Below are 20021 nucleotides of genomic sequence, written 5' to 3'. Positions count from 1 at the left end.
AAAAAATGATAAATATTTATTTTTATACAATAACAAAAAAATTTTTACAACCTCTCACACATTCATTCACACACACACACACACAAGATAGAGTGTAGAGTGGTAGCATGCAGTATAGTCCAATTGTGGTGAGAGATTGTTATTTTAAGAAAACCTTTAGAAGCTGTTCAGGAAGAAATCTTTCATTGGTGCAGGCCTGAATGTTATTTGTCCTGAAAAGTGTTGCAGGCTCCTTGTGGTTGAACATCTTTCCGATGACGATGGTGAAATTCCTGGTTCACTTTTACAAGTGGGGAGTTCCAAAGTCACATTGCAATTTCTCTACTGCAGTAGTTAAAAGATGTAGTCAGCAGGGCACCTACCTAGCTGGAACTGACTCATAGCTGTTCTGGCTGGAAAAACCCTTTGCTTGCTATTCTGCTGTTCTCCCTCTCTTCAGGAGGATACCTTTTAAGCTGGAAACTTGTCAGGTTGGGGTGCTGATCAGGTGACTAAGGGCGCTCTCCCCTGGGGTGATTCATACAACGTTCCAGGATATGGGAACCACTGTTCCATGATGGCATCTGAATGTGGTCCATTCTGATAAATAGGTGCTACTTCACACCTATTATTTTAGTCTTGGCTGCAGTGTCACTGTCTACAAAAGTCTTTGTTAGCTCCATTCCTGAAGATTGCAGTAGTTTGCATGGAATGGGCTGTTTTACATTTCAATGTGTTTTCCCCAAAGCTAATTCAGATGTGGATAATGGGTTACGTCCTCAACAGGCAAGTATGTTTAGTGATGGTACAGGAGGGGGTCACCTGACCTCTACTCCATTTTGTCAGTGGCATGTGTCCTTTTGTAGTTCAGTTCAATAGTTGACTTATTTCATAATTCCTCCAGTTCATTTCACCACTGTTCCCTTCGTGAGCATGACAAGAGTTAATTTACTACAGCATTATAACATGTTGACACCAAGAATGTAAATATATTCCTACAAGTCCCAAATCAGCAAGTGTTAAAATAAATGGCAAACAAAATTCTTGTTATAACAATTAGAATAAATTCTTTCTTCAGCAAACAACAATATCTTGCAGCAATTCCAGAATAAAATGTTTTTAAGTATTTATTCTCATACCCATTCACAGAAAGGAAATGTTTTAGTTTCTCTGCTCACACTTTAAAAAAAAAATCTAAACCAGCAATGTGGGTCAGTTTGTATGGCTCAAACCCAATACAATAATAGGCATGAACTCTGAAAATGTACACTGTTTTCTGCATGAACGATGCATTCAAAAAATACTTCAAATAGACATCCTTCTATAACCATACCGGCCAAATCCCATGCTCATCTTCAAAGAGTGCTGTGGGATCTTTCATGTTCGCTTGAGCATAACATCTCATCTTCAGCAATAGTGTTCTCACTCAGTACTGCACTAAAAACGTAGCCTCAACTTTATGCGCAAGTCTCTTCTGACCCAGAGGCATTGAAACAAGGGTGACACCTAAAAGTTAGTTCTTCAACATAAGTGGGAACTTGCCTTGCTCTTAAACTGAGTAACAAATGGCAGCTGTAAAATTAAAAAGGAGAAAATATGTATGCATTTTCTTGATGACCGGCATTATGCTGCCAAAATGAGGCACAACCACAGACAAATAGTATTAAAAAGTGCCATCAGGTTAAGCAGTAATTGAGGTAAATAATAACCATACTGGTGACTGGAACATCGGTCTACTTTGTGCACTGCGAGCATAATGTATTTTCAGGCGAGGTACACTACACCATTTAGAAGCAAAATAGTCTATACTGTACCATAACAAGCTTCACAACAGGGTGCTCCCCTGTACCAATACTGACAGATCAATTACCCATGTCATAGAAACCATTCAAGTGAGATAGTCAAATTACAGGAAGGTTGGTACTTAGAATCATAGAATGATACAGTACAGAAGGAGGCCATCCAGCCCATCATGCCTGTGCCAGCTTCTTGGTGGGGCTATTCAATAATCCCACTGCCTTGCTCTTTCACATAGCCCTGTAAATTTCCCCCCACAAATATTTATTCAATTCTCTTTTGAATGTTACCATTGAATCTGCTTCCACTACTCTTTCAGGCAGTCATTCCAGATCATACCAACTCACTGTTTAAAAAAAATTCCTCATGTCACCTCTTGTTCTTTTGTCAATTACCCTAAATCTGTGCCCTCTGGTTATCGAGCCTTCTGCCACTGGATACAGTTTCTGCTAATTTATCCTGTCAAAACTCTTAATGATTTTGAATGCCTCTATCAAATCTCCTCTTAACCCTCTCTACTCCAAGGAGAAACACCCCAGCTTGTTCAGTATCCCCTCCCTGGTACCATTTTAGCAAATCTCTTTGGCACTCTCTCCAAGGCCTCATGAACATGACTTCAGAGAACGCAATCAAGTTAGTCAAATACAATTTGTCTTTAACAAACCTGTGCTGATTAGCACATATGCTTCCAAATGCCAATTAATTTCATCCCCGATTGTTTGCTATTGTCCATCCCACTATCGATGTTAGGCTGATGGACTCGTCCCCTTCAATTAATACTTTAGTCAGCTCAAACTTAGCTACATTTTGGCTGCAAAATGGGGTTGGTGGTAGATACAGGTCAAAACTGCAAACATCCATTTCATTTAGAAGTCGTGAAGTCATAGAAAGCAGATTTTCATCCAATTTTCTAGGGTGGACTCAAACCTGGGTCCTTGGTTGAAATGATCATGAGGACACAATTCCACAATTATGCATAACTGGATTCCTCCTTAAAAAAAATTTGAATGGAAAACTGGCCAATTTCAAATTTGTGTTGTTTGGTAATTGAAGCAAACATTTTTTTCTGCTAAACAGTTGTATTATCCACTTATGCAGTTTCAACACCTTCTTTGTATAGTATATTATGTTTGGTTTATGGCTATTAATGACCAATATTGTTACTAGCATTATAGCCAACAGCAGAGGTTCCTTTATCCGAGGAGGTCCAAAAGGCCATCAGATTTTGATATTTTGCGACTTACCAGCACATCTGCTTTCAGTTCATAGAATCATGGAATGGTTACAGCACAGAAAGTAGCCATTTGGCCCGTCTAGTCTATGCCAGCTTTCTGCAAGAGCAATTTAGCTAGTCCTACTCCCCTGTCCTTTTCCCCATAGCCCTGCAATATTTTTTTCTTCAGGTACTTATCCAATTTCCTTTTGAAAGCCACAGTTGAATTTGCCTCCACCATACTCAAGCAGCGTATTCCGAGACCCTAAGCACTCACTGCAGAATTTCCTTGCATTGTACTCTAATCCTGTATTTATAAATCCCAGGATCCCATAATGCTTTTCTGACCACTTTCTCAACCTACCCTGTTACCTCCCCAGATTTATACACACAAATGTCCTACCAAAATGCATCATTTCAGACTTCTCTGCATTAAATTTCAACTGCCATTTGTCCACCCATTCCACCAGCTGTCTGTCCTTAAAGTCTATTGCCATCCTCCTCACAGTTCATAATACTTACAACTTTGAGTCAAATTCTTCAACTTTTGAAATTGTGGCCTGTACACTCATGTCTAGGTCATTAACGTACATCAAGAAAAGCAGTGGTCCAAGTACCGACCCCTGGGGAGCACCACTGCATATCTTCCTCCAGTCCGAAAAACAACTGTTCACCAATATTGTGTTTCCTGTCAAGCAGTCAGCTTCGTATCCATGCTGCCACTGTTCTTTTTATTCCATGGTCTTTATAATATGACACTTCATCAAATGTCCTTTGGAAGTCCATATAGAGCACATTAGCACTTTCCATTACTAGATCAAAAAACTCAATCAAGTTGGATAAACATGATTTGCCTTTAACAAATCATTGCTTAACTTCCTTAAGTAATCTACACTCATCCAAGTGACTGTCAATTTTGTATTAGATTACCATTTCTAAAAGGTTTCCCATCACTAAGGCTAAACTGACTGGCCTGTAGTTGCTGGGTTTATTCCTTATTCTTTTTTGAACAAGGGTGTAATATTTGTAATTCTTCAGTCCTCTGGCACCATCTATCTAAGGAGGATTGGAAGATTATGGCCATTGTCTCCGCTATTTCCACCCTTACTTCCCTCGGCATCCTCGAATACATCCCACTCTGTGGCGACTTATCAATTTTAAGTACAGCCAGCCTTTCTAATACCTCCATCAACTTTTAACCCATCCAGTATTTCAACTACATCCTCATTCACTATGACACCAGCAGCATATTCTTCCTTGCTGTACATTAACGAAGAATAATTTTTTCCTTTGAGTAGCTAAAAGTAAATCTTTCCTACATTCCATGACCTTGACAGCCTTCCTAAATTGTGTCTCCAAAACAAAAATATTCTAAACATGACCTAACTAGTCATTTATACAGGTCTAACTTTACCTCTTTGCTTTTATACTCTGTTCCCCATATGTTTAATTTCTAAACACAAATTTTTATCAATATCTTCTCCCAATTTTGTAAAAATTGCATATGTGAAACCCTGTCTCTCTTCTACATTTTCTTAAGCTTTAGTATTTGGTGCATATGGATTATAAATTTGCCTTAGGCCATTGTGCCAAACAGGCAATAGTGAATTGCCAGCCCATTTTGCACTCAGTCCGCTTATCTTTTCCACTTGAAATGCCATAGTATACAAGGCTACGGACCAAGTGCTAGAAAATAGGATTAGAATGGCCGGCATGGATACGATGAGCCGAAGGGCCTGTTTCTGTGCTGTATAACTCTCTGACTCTTTGACTACCAAAACAAAATTATACTCATATATTCTTCCTATTATTCCTTCTCCAAAAATGGATCAGTCTCATTTCTCTGCATTGACTTTCATCTGACATCTATGTGCCCCAAGATCTTTGCCTACATCCTCCTGAAATTGCATGAACTCTTCAGTTAACATGTGTGCCACATGAACATTTTAATATTTTGCCTCTTAGATAAATTCCAGATTATTTGTACATACTAAGTACGGCAATGGTCTCAACACTGACCCACAAAGAGCATCTTTTCTTATATGTCTCGTGTCCCAAAAAATCCATTAGGCACTGTTCCATTCCGGTCCTTAAATAAACTTACTAGCCATTCAGCCACATTTCCTTTAACATGGGATGTCTTATTTTACAAAAAAGATTTTGAGGTGAGAGCTCATCAAATGTCTTTTGAAAATCCATGTACATAACAGTCACTGCATTTCCTGAAACTATGAAACTATTATCTGCCCAAAGAATGCTACGAAATGTCAGGCATGATTTGACTTTTACAGATTTGTTCTTGTTCCTAGCTAATCCTAGTCTTTTTAAGCAAGTATTGATTTTGTTATGTATTATGGTCTCTAGAAGCTTACCCACTCCCAATGTTAGGCTGACTGATTATTTGGTTTCACTCTTTTTGGACAGAAGCAATACGCTCACAACCCACCAGCACTATGGTCCAACTTCCATAACCAAGGATGCTGGAAAAACAGTGGTCAGCTGTCACTGATTCCTTCAGTAGCTGTTCAGTTATAGGTATGATAGCCAGTCATTTTCAATCTGATCACAGGTATTCTAAACTCAGACTGTTTTCAGGAAAATTTAAGATCTGAAAAAACTTTAATCTTGGCAGTCCAATTGGAATCCTCGAAAGAATACAAGAATCAATGATAAGAAATACAACAAATATGAAACTATTCTAGAAAAGAATAGCTTGGTATTAGATTGGGACTATTTAATATTTTTCTTTCAAACAGCACCAGGCATACCCAGGTGAAATGACAACACAGGATTACATGTATGGAAAATGGTGGAAGCAGCATGCTAGAGTGAAGTAATCCCATAACCAATGGATCTGATCAAAAGGTTTGCAATCCTGCCACACCCAGTTATGAATGGTGGTAGACAATTACCAAACAGCTAATGAAATGGAAGCTCCATGAACATCCCCATCCTGAACAATGGGGAGCCACTTCAGCCTCGTCTTTTGCACTTTCAGCTCGAAGTCCCAGCAGATGATCCCTCTCTGCTTCCTCCTGAGGTCTCCACCATCACAGATGCCAGTCTTCAGCCAATTCAATTCACTTCACGGGATATCAAGAAACGGCTCAGGTACTGGATACAGAAAGACTATTGGCCCTAACAACAACCCGGCTGTAGTGCTGAAGACCTGTGCTTCAGATCCAGCCATGCCTCCAGCCAAGCTGCTCCAGCACAGCTATAACACTGGCATCTACTTGACAAAGTAGAAAATTGTCCTGTCCTCAAAAAAACAAGACAAATCTAATCTGGCCAATTACCACCCATCAGCCTACTTTCAATCAGCAGTAAAGTGACTGAAGATGTCATCAACAGAGTTATAAAACAGTACTTACTCACCAATAACTGCTCAGCAATGCTCCATTTGGGTTCTACCTGGACCACTCGGCCACAAACCTCATTACAGCCTTGGTCCAAATATGGACAAAAAAGCTGAATTCCAGAGGAGAGGCAAGAGCAAAAGGGAGAAATCACATTTCGCAATCACTTTAAAATGCAGCAAAATTGAGGTTGCTGATGTTACTATGTACAAGTGCTGACTGCCACTAATGCCAAAATGACGTTGCCACACCACTTTAAGTGATTTTTTGTTAAGATCTATTTGATAAATGTTAAGACCAGAATTGGAAAAAATAAGTCTGCAACTAATGTTACAGCAGAACTTTTCAACTAATTGCACAACTTCATCTAACTGGCAGGAGCCTGTTCGCACACAAATGGACATGTCATAGAGTCAGAGAGATACAGTACTGAAACAGGCCCTTCTCGGCCCACCGAGTCTGTGCCGACCAACAATCACCCATTTATACTAATTCTACATTAATCCCATATTCCCTACCACATCCCCAACATTCTCTACCACCTACCTACACTAAGGGCCTATAACAGATCAGAAAAGACAATTGCAGAATATAAAGAAAAACAGAAACTGGTAAACAGCAAGTGGAAGATAGACAGGTCAGTCAATATATGACTTTTCAAGTGCGTAACCCTGCATCTGAGCCAACTGTGCAACAGCCCCAACAAACAAATTTCTCTGCAGCACCTGTGGAAGAGCCTGTCACTCCAGAATTGGCCTTTATAGCCACTCCAGGCGCTGCTTCACAAACCACTGACCACCTCCAGGCGCGTATCCATTGTCTCTCGAGATAAGGAGGCCCAAAAGAAAGAAAAGAACCCTGCATCACATATGTGGAACACATTTAAGCAGTCTTTTTTCTTTGGACATTGACTGACTTCTAGTGCACCTCCAGCATTTTCAGAATTTTCTTTCTATTTCAGAGTTGTAAATTTTTTTCTTGTCTCCAGAAACACAAATGATACAGTTATAATTGCTGAGTTAATTATTGAAAAACTGGTGGAATACCACATTCTGTCCTCAAAACCTGAGTGGCAAACTGGAAGAGAGGATAGCCTACTCGTTATAGACTTCACCTGATTTTCCTTCCATTGAACTCATTTTCCTCAATGCTCTTGTGTGGGATTTTGTGGCAATAAGTCCAGGTGTTTGCCTACATTACACTAGTCACTAAACTTCAAAGCAACTTATTGTACATGGTTAAGTCTTGTTTTATACTAAACTGATAATTTTGCTGTTTATTGAAGAAACCTGGTTGGTGTATTTTATTTGCGATGAAGAGTAGAGTCTATGATTAACCAGATCAGTAACTGGGTAAACATTTAAATATATGTTGTGACCCGTGAAGAAGTGGAACTAGAAAAGACAGTGCACTCCTCCCATGTCAGTCCGAACAATCCAAACAAAGCGCTTTTTTTGCCTAAATTTAAAATATCTTTCCTCGTAGCAAAGATTCTCAACTCCTGGCAACATCCTCTTAAATCCCCTTTTGTACCCTCTCTAGTGTGATCACATCCTTCCTGTAATGCGGTGACCAGAACTGCACACTGTACTGCAACTGCTTTTCCTCCCAGGATAATATAACTGTAGTTTAATTTAGATTTTAATCTTTCTGATTCCAATTCCTCCTTGATGCCTCTCATTGGTGAATGCCAGTTTTTTTTAAAGGGAGCTTTCCAAGTTTTTGTGCAGTAACAGTTAGCGTCATTCTCCTGAAAATGATATCCAGTGACTTTCTGCTGCACCGAATGGCCTACTCCTGCTCCTATTTTCTATGTTTCTACGCATCTCACCATACCAAAGATCTTGAGCTTCTCTGCTGCACTGATGCTCTTGCAAGGATACATGGAGATATAGTTGAACGTTTTTCAGCAACCAAGTAATAAGGGTTATGCTATGCATGGATAATACATTTTTCTGAAAGTCTGTGATCCAAGCTGATAGAGAATGGCAGAGATAAAGATATAAACAGATTAAATATAAAAATAGGTTTTCAAACAGCTAATGAGCTCCATTTATCAATGTAATAACTTTGGGTAGAATCGATTCAAAAGTATTCCAATAAACCATCACTGCACAATTATTACAGCAATCAAGCTGTAAAAGTTTTAAATAGAAGTTAAACCCTCACAACCCAATTGAGGCCACTATGTTTACACTACTTCCAAGGCTGGCACGGAAATATTTATTTCTCTGCCTGCTCTTACTCTTCAAACCACTTTCTAGAAGGAAAAGGAGTATTTTCCATGAAATATTCAAGGCAACTACTGTAGTACCCTTCCCTATGTACTGTCCATCAAAACAGTGATCCGTAAATACACAATTTTGAAAATAGGAATATTCTGATACTTCCTGTAAACCATAAAGTCCAACATTCCCTGGTGTATAATATGCATTTGGGTGAGAAATTTAACCCTTACACATCTCGCTAACAGAAAAAGCATTAATTAAAGTATCCGGAAAAAAGGGGACAGATTCTTGCAGAGGTGCAGTCGAATTGTACAGAATCTGCTTGCTGGATTAAAAGATATACAATTTCAGTTGATCATACTGAACCAGTGCAGAAGACTGGACCTTACCCATTGATGTTTGACATGCCATACAAGTGTAACACTGCCACAAAAGGCACCAAACTGATTGCCATGAGTATTTCTGGGAATCAAAAGCTTGATGGTCAAATGCATTTTTTAAATTCACTCATGGGATGTGGGGGTCACTGGCTTGGCCAGCATTTATTGCCTATCCCTAATTGATCTCAAGAAGGTGGTGGTGAGCTGCCTTCTTGAACCGCTGCAATCCACGTGGGGTAGGTACACCCACAGTGCTGTTAGGAAGGGAGTTCCAGGATTTTGACCCAGTGACAGTGAAGGAACGGCAATAGAGTGCTAAGTCAGGATAGTGTGTGGCTTGGAAGGGAACTTGCAGGTGGTGGTGTTCCCATGTCGCCCTGATCCTTCTAGGTCATAGAGGTTGCGGGTTTGGAAGGTGCTGTCTAAAGAGCCTTGGCGCATTGTTGCAGTGCATCTTGTAGATGGTACACACTGCTGCCACTGTGCGTCAGTGGTGGAGGGAGTGAATGTTTGTGGATGGGGTGCCAATCGAGTGGGCTGCTTTGTCCTGGATGGTGTCAAGGTTCTTGAGTATTGTTGGAGCTGCACCCATCCAGGCAAGTAGAGAATATTCCATCACACTCCTGGCTTGCGCCTTGTAGATGGTGGACAGGTTTTGGGGAGTTAAGAGGTGAGTGACCCGCTGCAGCATTCCTAGCCTCTGACCTGCTCTTGTAGCCGCGATATTTATATGGCTACTCCAGTTCAGTTTCTGGTCAATGGTAGCCCCCATGATGTTGACAATGGGGGATTCAGTGATCGTAAAGCCACTGAATATCAAGGGGAGATGGTTAGTTTCTCTCTTGTTGGAACTGTTTATTGCCTGGGACTTGTGAGACGCGAATGTTAATTGCCATTTATCGACCCTAGCTTGGATATTGTCCAGGTCTTGATGCATTTCTACACAGACTGCTTCAGTATCTGAGAAGTTGCGAATGGTGAACATTGTGCAATCGTCAATGAACATCCCCACTTCTGATCTTATGATTGAAGGAAGGTCATTGATGAAGCAGCTGAAGATGGTTGGGCCTTGGACACTACCCAGAGGAACTCCTGCAGTGAGGTCCTGGAGCTCAGATGATTGACCTCCAACAACCACAACCATTTTCCTCTGCGCTAGATATGACTCCAACCAGTGGAGAGTTTTCCCCGATTCTCATTGACTCCAGTTTTCTAGGGCGCCTTAATGCCATACTCGGTCAAAAGCTGCCTTGATGTCAAGGGCAGTCACTCTCACCTCGAGTTCAGCTCTTTTGTCCATGTCTGAATCAAGGCTGTAATGAGGTCAGGAGCCGAGTGGCCCTGCGGAACCCAAACTGAGCGCCACTGAGGTTATTGCATAACAAGCAGAACTGTTACCTGCACACACATTTAAAGCTAACTCCATCCCCTACAGTAATATTTCGTTGGGGCACTCAGAGGAGTACATCCTGAAAGGATAAATGTATGCAGCCCCAACAGTGGATTAGATCAGGAATGTGATGCTGGTCGTGATACTTTGCTTATCACTAAACATTCTGTACTTATTCTGGATTAATTGAGATTTTGGGGGAATGATGTGCCTATTATAATTGTTGCATATAGTTGTCATGAAGACCCCACCTGCCAAGAATGAGGCATTTTAATTTCGTCATATGAACATTAATTTTAAACTGCTGCTGGAAGGGAGAGATGACTTGTATAAAGAGATCAGCAGTGGCTGGAAAACATTTGTATACTAAAAGACAGTGCCTGCAGACAACAGAATGGCTCCCTGATCCAATTAACCCAGACACACAGTAAATGTGTAAGAAAGCCAGCATTCCAGGATGTCTGCTAAGGTGGAGAATCCACAAACGCGGGAGTTTGTTAAAACAACTAGTCACATGATTAACATGGGGCGGCAGTGGCATAGTGGTATTGTTACTGGACTAGCAACCCAGAGACTCAGGGTATTGCTCTGGGTTCAAATCCCACCACAGTAGAAGGTGGAATTTGAATTCAATTAATAAATCTGGAATTAAAAAGCTAGTCTAATGATGGCCATGAAACCATTGTCGATTATTGTAAAAAACCTATCTGGTTCACTAATGTCCTTTAGGGAAGGAGAACTGCTGTCCTTACCTGGTCTGGTCTACATGTGACTCCAGACCCACAGCAATGTGGCTGACTCTTAAATGCCCTCTGAAATAGCCAAGCAAGCCACTCAGTTGTATCTAACCACTACGAAGTCAATATGAAACAAAACCAGATGGACCACCCAGCATCAGCCTAGGTACCGGAAAAGACAATGGCAAACCTAGCCCTGTCGACCCTGCAAAGTCCTCCTTACTAACATCTGGGGGCTTGTGCCAAAGTTGGGAGAGCTATCCCACAGAAAAGTCAAGCAATAGCCTGACATAGACACACTCAAGGAATCATACCTGACAATGTCCCAGACACTGCCATCACCATCCCCAGGTATGCCCTGTCCCACTGGCAGGGCAGACCCAGCAGAGGTGGCTGCACAGTGGTATACACCCGTGAGGGAGTCTGGGAGTCCTCAACATTGATTCCGGTCCCCATGAAATCTCATGGCATCAGGTCAAACATGGAGAAGGAAACCTCCTACTGCCCTCCCTCAGCTGATGAGTCAGTTCCATGTTGAACACCACTTGGAGGAAGCACTGAGGGTGGCATGGGCACAGAATGCATTCTGAGTGGGGAACTTCAATGTCCATCAGCAAGACTGGCTCAGTACCACCACTACTGACCAAGCTGGCCGGGTCCTAAAGGACATCGCTCCCAGATTGGGCATGCAACAGGTGGTGAGGGAACCAAGAGGGGAAAACATACTTGACCTCGCCCTCACTAATCTGCCTGCCGCAGATGCATCTGTCCATGACAGTATTGGTAGGAGTGACCACCACACAGTCCTTGTGGAAACGAAGTCCCACCTTCAAATTGAGGATACCCTCCACCGTGTTCTGTGGCACTACCACCGTGCTAAATGGGATAGATTTCTAACAGATCCAGCAATGCAAAACTGGGCTTTTATGAGGCGCTGTAGCCATCAGCAGCAGCAGAATTGTACTCAACCACTATCTGTAACTTCATGGCCCAGCATCTCCCCCACTCTACCATTACCATCAAGCCAGGAGACCAATCCTGGTTCAATGAAGAGTGACGGAGGGCATGCAAGGAGCAGCAACAGGCATACGTCAAGATGAGGCGCAACCTGGTGAAGCTACAACACAGGACTACCTGTGTGCCAAACGGCGTAAGCAGCATGCAATAGACAGAGCTAAGCGATCCCATAACCAACGGATCAGATCTAAGCTCTGCAGTCCTGCCACATCCAGCCATGAATGGTGGTGAACAATTAAACAACTAACTGGAGGAGGTGGCCTCACAAATATCCCCACCCTCAATGATGGGGGAGCCCAACACATCAGTGCAAAAGATAAGGCTGAAGCATTTGCAACAATCTTCAGCCAGAAGTGCCGAGTTGATGACCCATGTCAGCCTCCTCCTGAAGTCCCCAGCATCACAGATGCCAGACTTCAGCCAATTTGATTCACTCCACATGATATCAAGAAACGACTGAAGGCACTGGATATTGCAAAGGCTATGGGCCCTGGCAATATTCCGGCAATATTTGATTTTTTTTTTGAGAGATACAGCACTGAAACAGGCCCTTCAGCCCACCGAGTCTGTGCCGACCAACAACCACCCATTTATACTAACCCTACAGTAATCCCATATTCCCTATCACCTCCCTACACTCGGGGCAATTTACAACGGCCAATTTACCTATCACCTGCAAGTCTTTTGGATGTGGGAGGAAACCGGAGCACCCGGTGAAAACCCACGCAGACACAGGGAGAACTTGCAAACTCCGCACAGGCAGTACCCAGAATCGAACCCGGGTCCCTGGAGCTGTGAGGCTGCGGTGCTACCCACTGCGCCACTGTGCCGCCCAATAGTACTGAAGTCCTGTGCTCCACAACTTGCCACGCCTGTAGCCAAGCTGTTACAGTACAGCTACAACACTGGCATCTACCTTGCAATGTGGAAAATTGCCCAGGTATGTCCTGTACACTAAAAGCAGGACAAATCCAACCCGGCCAATTACCGCCCCATCAGCCTACTCTCAATCATCAGTAAAGTGATGGAAGGTGTCAAGAAATAATGCCATCAAGCAGCACTTGCTTATCAATAACCTGCTCAGTGACGCTCAGTTTGGGTTTCGCCAGGGCCACTTGGCTCCTGACTTCATTACAGCCTTGGTTCAAACATGGACAAAAGAGCTGAACTTAAGAGGTGAGGGGAGAGTGACTGCCCTTAACATGAAGGCAGCCTTTGACAGAGTATGCCATCAAGGAGCCCTAGCAAAACTGAAGTCAATGGGAATCAGGACGAAAATGCTTCGCTGGTTGGAGTCATACCTAGCGCAAAGGAAGATGGTTGTGGTTGTTGGAAGTCAATCATCTGAGCTCCAGGACATCACTGCAGGAGTTCCTCAGGGTAGTGTCCTAGGCCCAACCATCTTCAGCTGCTTCATCAATGACCTTCCTTCAATCATAAGGTCAGAAGTGGGGATATTCGCTGATGATTGCACAATGTTCAGCACCATTCGCAACTCCTCAGATACTGAAGCAGTCCATGTAGAAATGCATCAAGACCTGGACAATATCCAGGCTTGGGCTGATAAGTGGCAAGTAGCATTCGTGCCACACAAGTGCCAGGCAACGACCATCTCCCTTGACATTCAATGGCATTACCATCGCTGAATCCCCTACTATCAACATCCGAGGGGCTACCATTGACCAGAAACTGAACTGGAGTAGCCATATAAATATCGTGGCTACAAGAGCAGGTCAGAGGCTAGGAATCCTGCGGCAAGTAACTCACCTCCTGATTCCCCAAAGCCTGTCCACCATCTACAAGCCATAAGTCAGGAGTGTGATGGAATACTCTCCACTTGCCTGGATGGGTGCAGCTCCAACAACACTCAAGAAGCTCGACACCATCCAGGACAAAGCAGCCCGCTTGATTGGCATGCCATCCACAAACATTCACTTCCTCCACCACCGACACACAGCTGCAGCAGTGTGTACCATCTACAAGATGCACTGTAGCAACACACCAAGGCTCCTTAGACAGCACCTTCCAAACCCATGAACTCTACCACCCAGAAGGACATGGACAGCAAATGCATGGGAACACCATCACCTGCAAGTTCCCCTCCAAGTCACACACCATCCTGACTTGGAACTATCCGCCGTTCCTTCACTGTCACTGGGTCAAAATCCTGGAACTCCCTTCCTAACAGCACGGTGGATGTACCTACCTCTCATGGACTGCAGCGGTTCATGATGGCAGCTCACCACCACCTTCTCATGGGCAATTAGGGATGGGCAACAAATGTTGGCCGAGCCAGCGAAGCCCACATCCCATGAATGATTTTTTAAAAACTGCTGGCCCAGCTTTTGTTTGAACTGCTCACAGCACAGTTTGGGTTAGATTGCAACTGAACTCTCTCCTGGCTAGCTCTCTCTCTCACTAATCTCCAGATCCACTGAAGTCACTTAAACCTCAAGAGAGAAAAGACTCTACATCGAAAAAAGTTTTAAAGCATGCATTGGGTCCCAACGAAACGGCAAGACTTACCGGCAATCAAAGACTCTACATCGAACTCGAAGGAGCGTAAATAAATCCCAGCTATTATCTCAAACGTTTCCCCTTAATTCTTTCTACTTTTCTGTCTCTATCTGCTTGTGCGTTTGTCACATGCTAGTGGGGTCGCGTCGTGTATTCGCAGTCGTTAACCGAATTAGAGTTTACGGTTAATAAACTTCCACCCTTCTTGTCTAAATGTAAGAAAACCTGTCTGGTAGATTTCTTTGCCATACAATTGGAGAGCAGTGAATAAGGACTCACTGAGGGAGGAGCTAAAACACAGTGTTTTAAAAATTAAACCCTATTACAGTCAAACCAGGCAAAGGCTGAGAGGGAACTCATGGACCCCTTTCTCAACTGGTCCTAACAGTGAGCAAATCAATGAAAGCTGCTCTTCAAGTGATGTAGAATAGATAGAATCATAATGGCATGTACATCTTCACTGCTGGAGGTCACGTGAACTTTTATTCTAGAGGAAGACATCCAGTAGACATTGGATGTATGGAACGCATTCATCTACACAGACTGAACAGCTTCAAGAAACATGTACATCTAATACTATAGATGGCTTGCAAATTATATTTTTCAGCTGACCCAGTGCAAGGTGACGAAAATGATTACTGTGTACAAACTGAATGTACCTTAAATGGTATCCACCTTTATATGCTTGTTTGATTCATCTGATTAAACTTAGGGTTTCCAAAAGGTTTTTTTCATTGCAGTTCTGGTTTTAAATTTAACAAGTGCTGCATTTAAAAAGAACAAAAGTTTTTTTCCATAATTCCCTATTCTCATGCAAAGAAATTTTTGTTCAGAATCTATGTATTATATGCACTTGATTTTTGAGGGATGTGAGCATAATATGCAAAAACATACAGTACACTCTCAATATGTTAACTGAGAAACCTACAATTTGAATGCAAAATATCCCTAGGCTATGTCCATATTGAACAAACATTTTCAGGGAATTCACACCCTCCCCCCCCCACTCAAGGTCAACAAAAAAAAATGTAATTACTTACTTTCTGCTTTGGACAGAGTGCAAGGGTTGGAATCAATCAACACCAACTGAAAATGCTGTAGAAAAAAGAAACTATATCAATACAAACTTAGTACAAAAAGTCAAGCAGATCTGAATTAATCAAGGAAACTAGGAAAAAAAACTAAAATAAATCATAAATTTTCCATTTTCATGACTAGCAGGAATGAAAGAAAAACAAATGCAGAGTTGAGCACTGTACAAACTAAACAATTACAGCTTTTAATAGCAATATTTTAAATACCTCAAAAAAATACAATTTTAGAGTATTCAATGCAGCAGTTTAAGATTATACTTCAGTTTATGCATTTCTGACAGTAAACGCCAGTGCAGTACCTGCAAAGCACAAAGGAAACATCTGCAATGCATTTGCTTTTACTTAACATGATTACCAAGCCAAGACAATCTGAGCAGACTTGTTTGGGAATCAGATATATAACCACTTTACTCACGGGGAAAAAACCCAGGAAACTGAATGTAGGTACACAGAAAAGATGGCAGCTAAAATGCTTCTAACACAAATTAAACTTCCAGAAGACAATATATACACTGGGCAACTGGAAGTTTTGTTCAAAATAGCATCTAAAAGGGCTTCTTTAGTTCTCTGTTCATTACAATTGGCAATAGATTACCAGTTTTTAGTACAGTCCTTCTCATTGTTTATGTAGCTAATGAGCTGCATTCAGAGGTAACTTGAATTTTGATAAATTGGTTTAGATCACCATAGTCATAGAGAGATACAGCACTGAAACAGGCCCTTCGGCCCACCGAGTCTGTGCCGACCAACAATGACCCATTTATACTAATCCTACATTAATCCCATATTCCCTACCACATCCCCACCATTCTCCTACCACCTACCTACACTAGGGGCAATTTACAATGGCCAATTTACCTATCAACCTGCAAGTCTTTTGCTGTGGCAGGAAACCGGAGCACCCGGCAGTCACAGGAGAACTTGCAAACTCCGCACAGGCAGTACCCAGAACCGAACCCGGGTCGCTGGAGCTGTGAGGCTGCGGTGCTAACCACTGCGCCGCCCATCTTGTACGTGAATTACTTGCTTCATTCTTTTACTGGTTTATTTCTCCTTCAACTTTCTAAAAGCACAAATAATCTACAAATCTGCAGATGCAAGGCATCCCCCAGTACCTTGCCCAAGTAACTATCCTCATAACAAGCACTGACAAAACCACAACAGGCATCAGAAAAGAGCCTGAACCATTCTTTCCTTGTATGCACAAACTTTTAAGCAAGGCTTACTGAATACTAATCAGCAGAGGGATCCCTAACTGATCTTTTACCCCTCTAACCCAGTGGTGCTAAGGCTAACTGTAGCAACCCTACTGTTGCTCTAGCTAAGATGAACTAACTGAGATCTAGAACTTTCATAATACATACAGCTCAGTTCCACATGAAACACTGCATTTACCAACAACTAGTGACTTCCATATTAAGAGTAAAATTGCTCCATTATATAGCATAGTTTTAATCTTATAAATAGTTGCAGCCTTTTATATAAAGATTAAATCACATTGCCAATTAAAAACTGTTAAAAATGTTTTTCAGGTTTATTTAGGGTTAAAACTGGAAAAAAAATCAGAAGAAAAACTGGACTCCAAAATACCTACATAAATTGAGAGAATCAGTTTTTAAAAAGTTTATGTAATCCATAATAAAATTCTGACATTACATTCAACATTTCTTCCACATTCAAGACTGATAGTTACGATACAATTGATTTTCCTAGTCTCGAAAGTATAAATCACAAAATTATCTTTCCAAAAAACCTGTACATATTAAATTATGTGAACTTACTGCACAGTAACAGGCCATTCAACCCAACAGGTCCATGCTGGTGTTTATGCTCCACACGAGCCTCCTCCCACCCTTCAAATTCTCCTTGCAGGAGCGAGTTCCACATTCTATTCACCCTCTGGTTGAAGGAGCTCTCTCTGAATTACCTCCTGATTTATTAGTGACTATCTTATATTTATGACCTTAAGCTCCGCATATAGCAGTCCTAAAAAAATGGCTGATTGTGTGAAAGTGTCAAAGTAATAATTTGTTTAACATTTAAGAAACAGCTACAAGTATGACAGATGTCAGGTACAGTATCTAGTGTTGAAGTCTGCTGGATTTGGCAGAAATCAAGTGGCTGGATATACATATGTAGACAGCACATTACTTGAAAATCAAATGTGAGAATTTGATGATCAATTAATTTGCAATATTAAATATTTTTGGAACCAATCAAGAGATCTGATCAATAAATATGGGGCCAATCTCTCCGGAAAAAATGGCTTATTAAAGAAGTGCACAGTTATTAGTGAGTTACTCAGTAAGCAAGTTCAGGGGATCAACAAATATGCCATGAACTTGAATTGCCAGAACTTGCCAGTTGATTTGCACCAGCCCATTGTTTGCTTTGCTCAAACGGCATCTCACCCTTGCCTCATCATTTTTAAGCATTTGCACATTAATTGCCCATTAAACGGACCGCAGAAGGTTGGTACTCAATTAATAGCGCAACTACCCACTCAACAATTGTTAATGAAATGCCAAATATGGAATAATTTAATCTAATCTTTCTTTTTCTTTCTTCATTTCTCTTTCCATACCTGATTTGACTCTGATTCACCCATTTCCTTCTCTGTTCTTCAGTTTCTTTCCCACTGCCTTTGTTCATCCCAGCAAGTCAGCATGGATTTCTTAAGGGAAAATCATGTTCAACTAACTTGATGGAGTTTTTTGGGAGGTAACAGAGGGGGCTGATGAGGGAAATGCAGTTGATGTGGTGGATGTGGACTTTCAAAAGGCATCTGATATAGTGCCACACAATAGACTTGTTAGCAAAGTTATAGCTCATGGAATAAAAGGGACAGTAGCAATATGGATACAGAATTGGCTGAGTGGCAAGAAACAACAGGTAGTGGTTAATGGATGCTTTTCAGGCTGGAGGAAGGTTTGTAGTGGAGTTCCCCAGGGATCAGCATTGGGACCCTTGCTTTTCCCTATATATATATTAATGACCTAGACCTTGGTGTACAGGGCACAATTTCAAAGTGTGCAGACGACATGAAACTTGGAAGCATTGTGAACTGTGAGGACAGTGTAGAACTACAAAAGGACATAGACAAGTTGGTGGAATGGGCGGATCAGTGGCAGATAAGTTCAATGTGGAGAAATGTGAAGTGATACATTTAGGTAGGAAGAACATGGAGACACAATATAAAGGGTACAATTCTAAAGGGGGTGCAGGAGTACAGGGACCTGGGCGTGTATGTACACAAGTCAGTGAAGGTGGCAAGATAAGTTGAGAGAACGGTTAATAAAGCACACAGCATCCTGGGCTTTATTAATAGGGGCATAGATTACAAGATCAAGGCAGTTACATTGAACTTGTATAAGACACTAGTTCGGCCTCAGCTGGAGTATTGCATCCAGTTCTGGGCGCCGCACTTTAGCAAAGATGCGAGGGCATTGGAGAGAGTACAGAAAAGATTCACAAGAATGGTTCCAGGGATGAGGAACTTCAGTTATGAAGTTAGACTTGAGACGTCATGCCTGTTTTCCTTGAAGAGAAGGCTGAGAGGTGATTTGATAGAGGTATTCAAGATCATGAGGGGTCTGGACAGAGTAGATAGGGAGAAACTGTCCCCACTTGTGAAAAGATCGAGAATGAGAGGGCGCAGATATAAAGTAAGGGGTAAGAGAAGCAAAAGCGACACGAGGAAAAACTCTCTCACGCAGCGAGTGGTTAAGGTCTGGAATGCCTTGCCCGAGAGTGTGGTGGAGGCAGGTTCAATTGAAGCATTCAAAAGGGAATTAGACTGTTACATGAAAATGAATAATGTGCAGGGTTACAGGGAGAAGGCGGAGGAATGGCACTGTGAATTGCTCTTTCGGAGAGCCGGTGCAGACACGATGGGCTGAATGGCCTCCTTCTGCGCTGTAACAATTCTGTGGTCATGAGCTCGGACTTCCAGCAAGTTACGCTGCAAAACAATCTTCCAGCTGACGGGTGCAGGAACAGCTTGCATTATTTTAACTATTACATTGTTGATAATCCACTAAAACCACTTCTGTTAATGCCCTGTGGTGTTGCAAAGAGTGAAATGGAATTTCTGCTCTTTCTTATCTGCCTCTTATCTTTGTATCGATGTTTCTCTCCAACTTCATTTCTGCTCTTCTCCCTGTTCTCTTGCATCTCCCCCTTCCCAACACTCCTCACTCTCTCCTTTCCTGTTAGGAGGAAGACTGTGGATGGAGTGGTGGTGAAGAGTTATCTTTAGGTGAAGCAGGGTTACAGGATGGGGAACAACTAGATCAGGGAATGCAAATATA

General features: G+C 42.0%; 1 protein-coding gene across 3 annotated transcripts in view; it reads right to left on the bottom strand.

Moving 5' to 3' along the window:
* The window catches only part of kdm6a (lysine (K)-specific demethylase 6A), a 311647-nt gene that overhangs the window by 130748 nt on the left and 160878 nt on the right, over positions 1 to 20021 (bottom strand). For all 3 annotated transcript variants that reach the window (XR_010975826.1, XM_068040670.1, XM_068040671.1), the window contains exon 7: positions 15658 to 15712. Coding sequence is in view for 2 of the 3 variants with exons in the window: in XM_068040670.1 (XP_067896771.1) it covers positions 15658 to 15712 (55 nt within the window). In the remaining variant the exon portion in view is untranslated. The remainder of the gene's footprint in view (positions 1 to 15657; positions 15713 to 20021) is intronic.

Source organism: Heterodontus francisci, chromosome 10, assembly GCF_036365525.1.
Source record: "Heterodontus francisci isolate sHetFra1 chromosome 10, sHetFra1.hap1, whole genome shotgun sequence".
Lineage (NCBI taxonomy): Eukaryota > Metazoa > Chordata > Chondrichthyes > Heterodontiformes > Heterodontidae > Heterodontus > Heterodontus francisci.
This window is presented reverse-complemented; position numbering and strand designations above follow the sequence as displayed.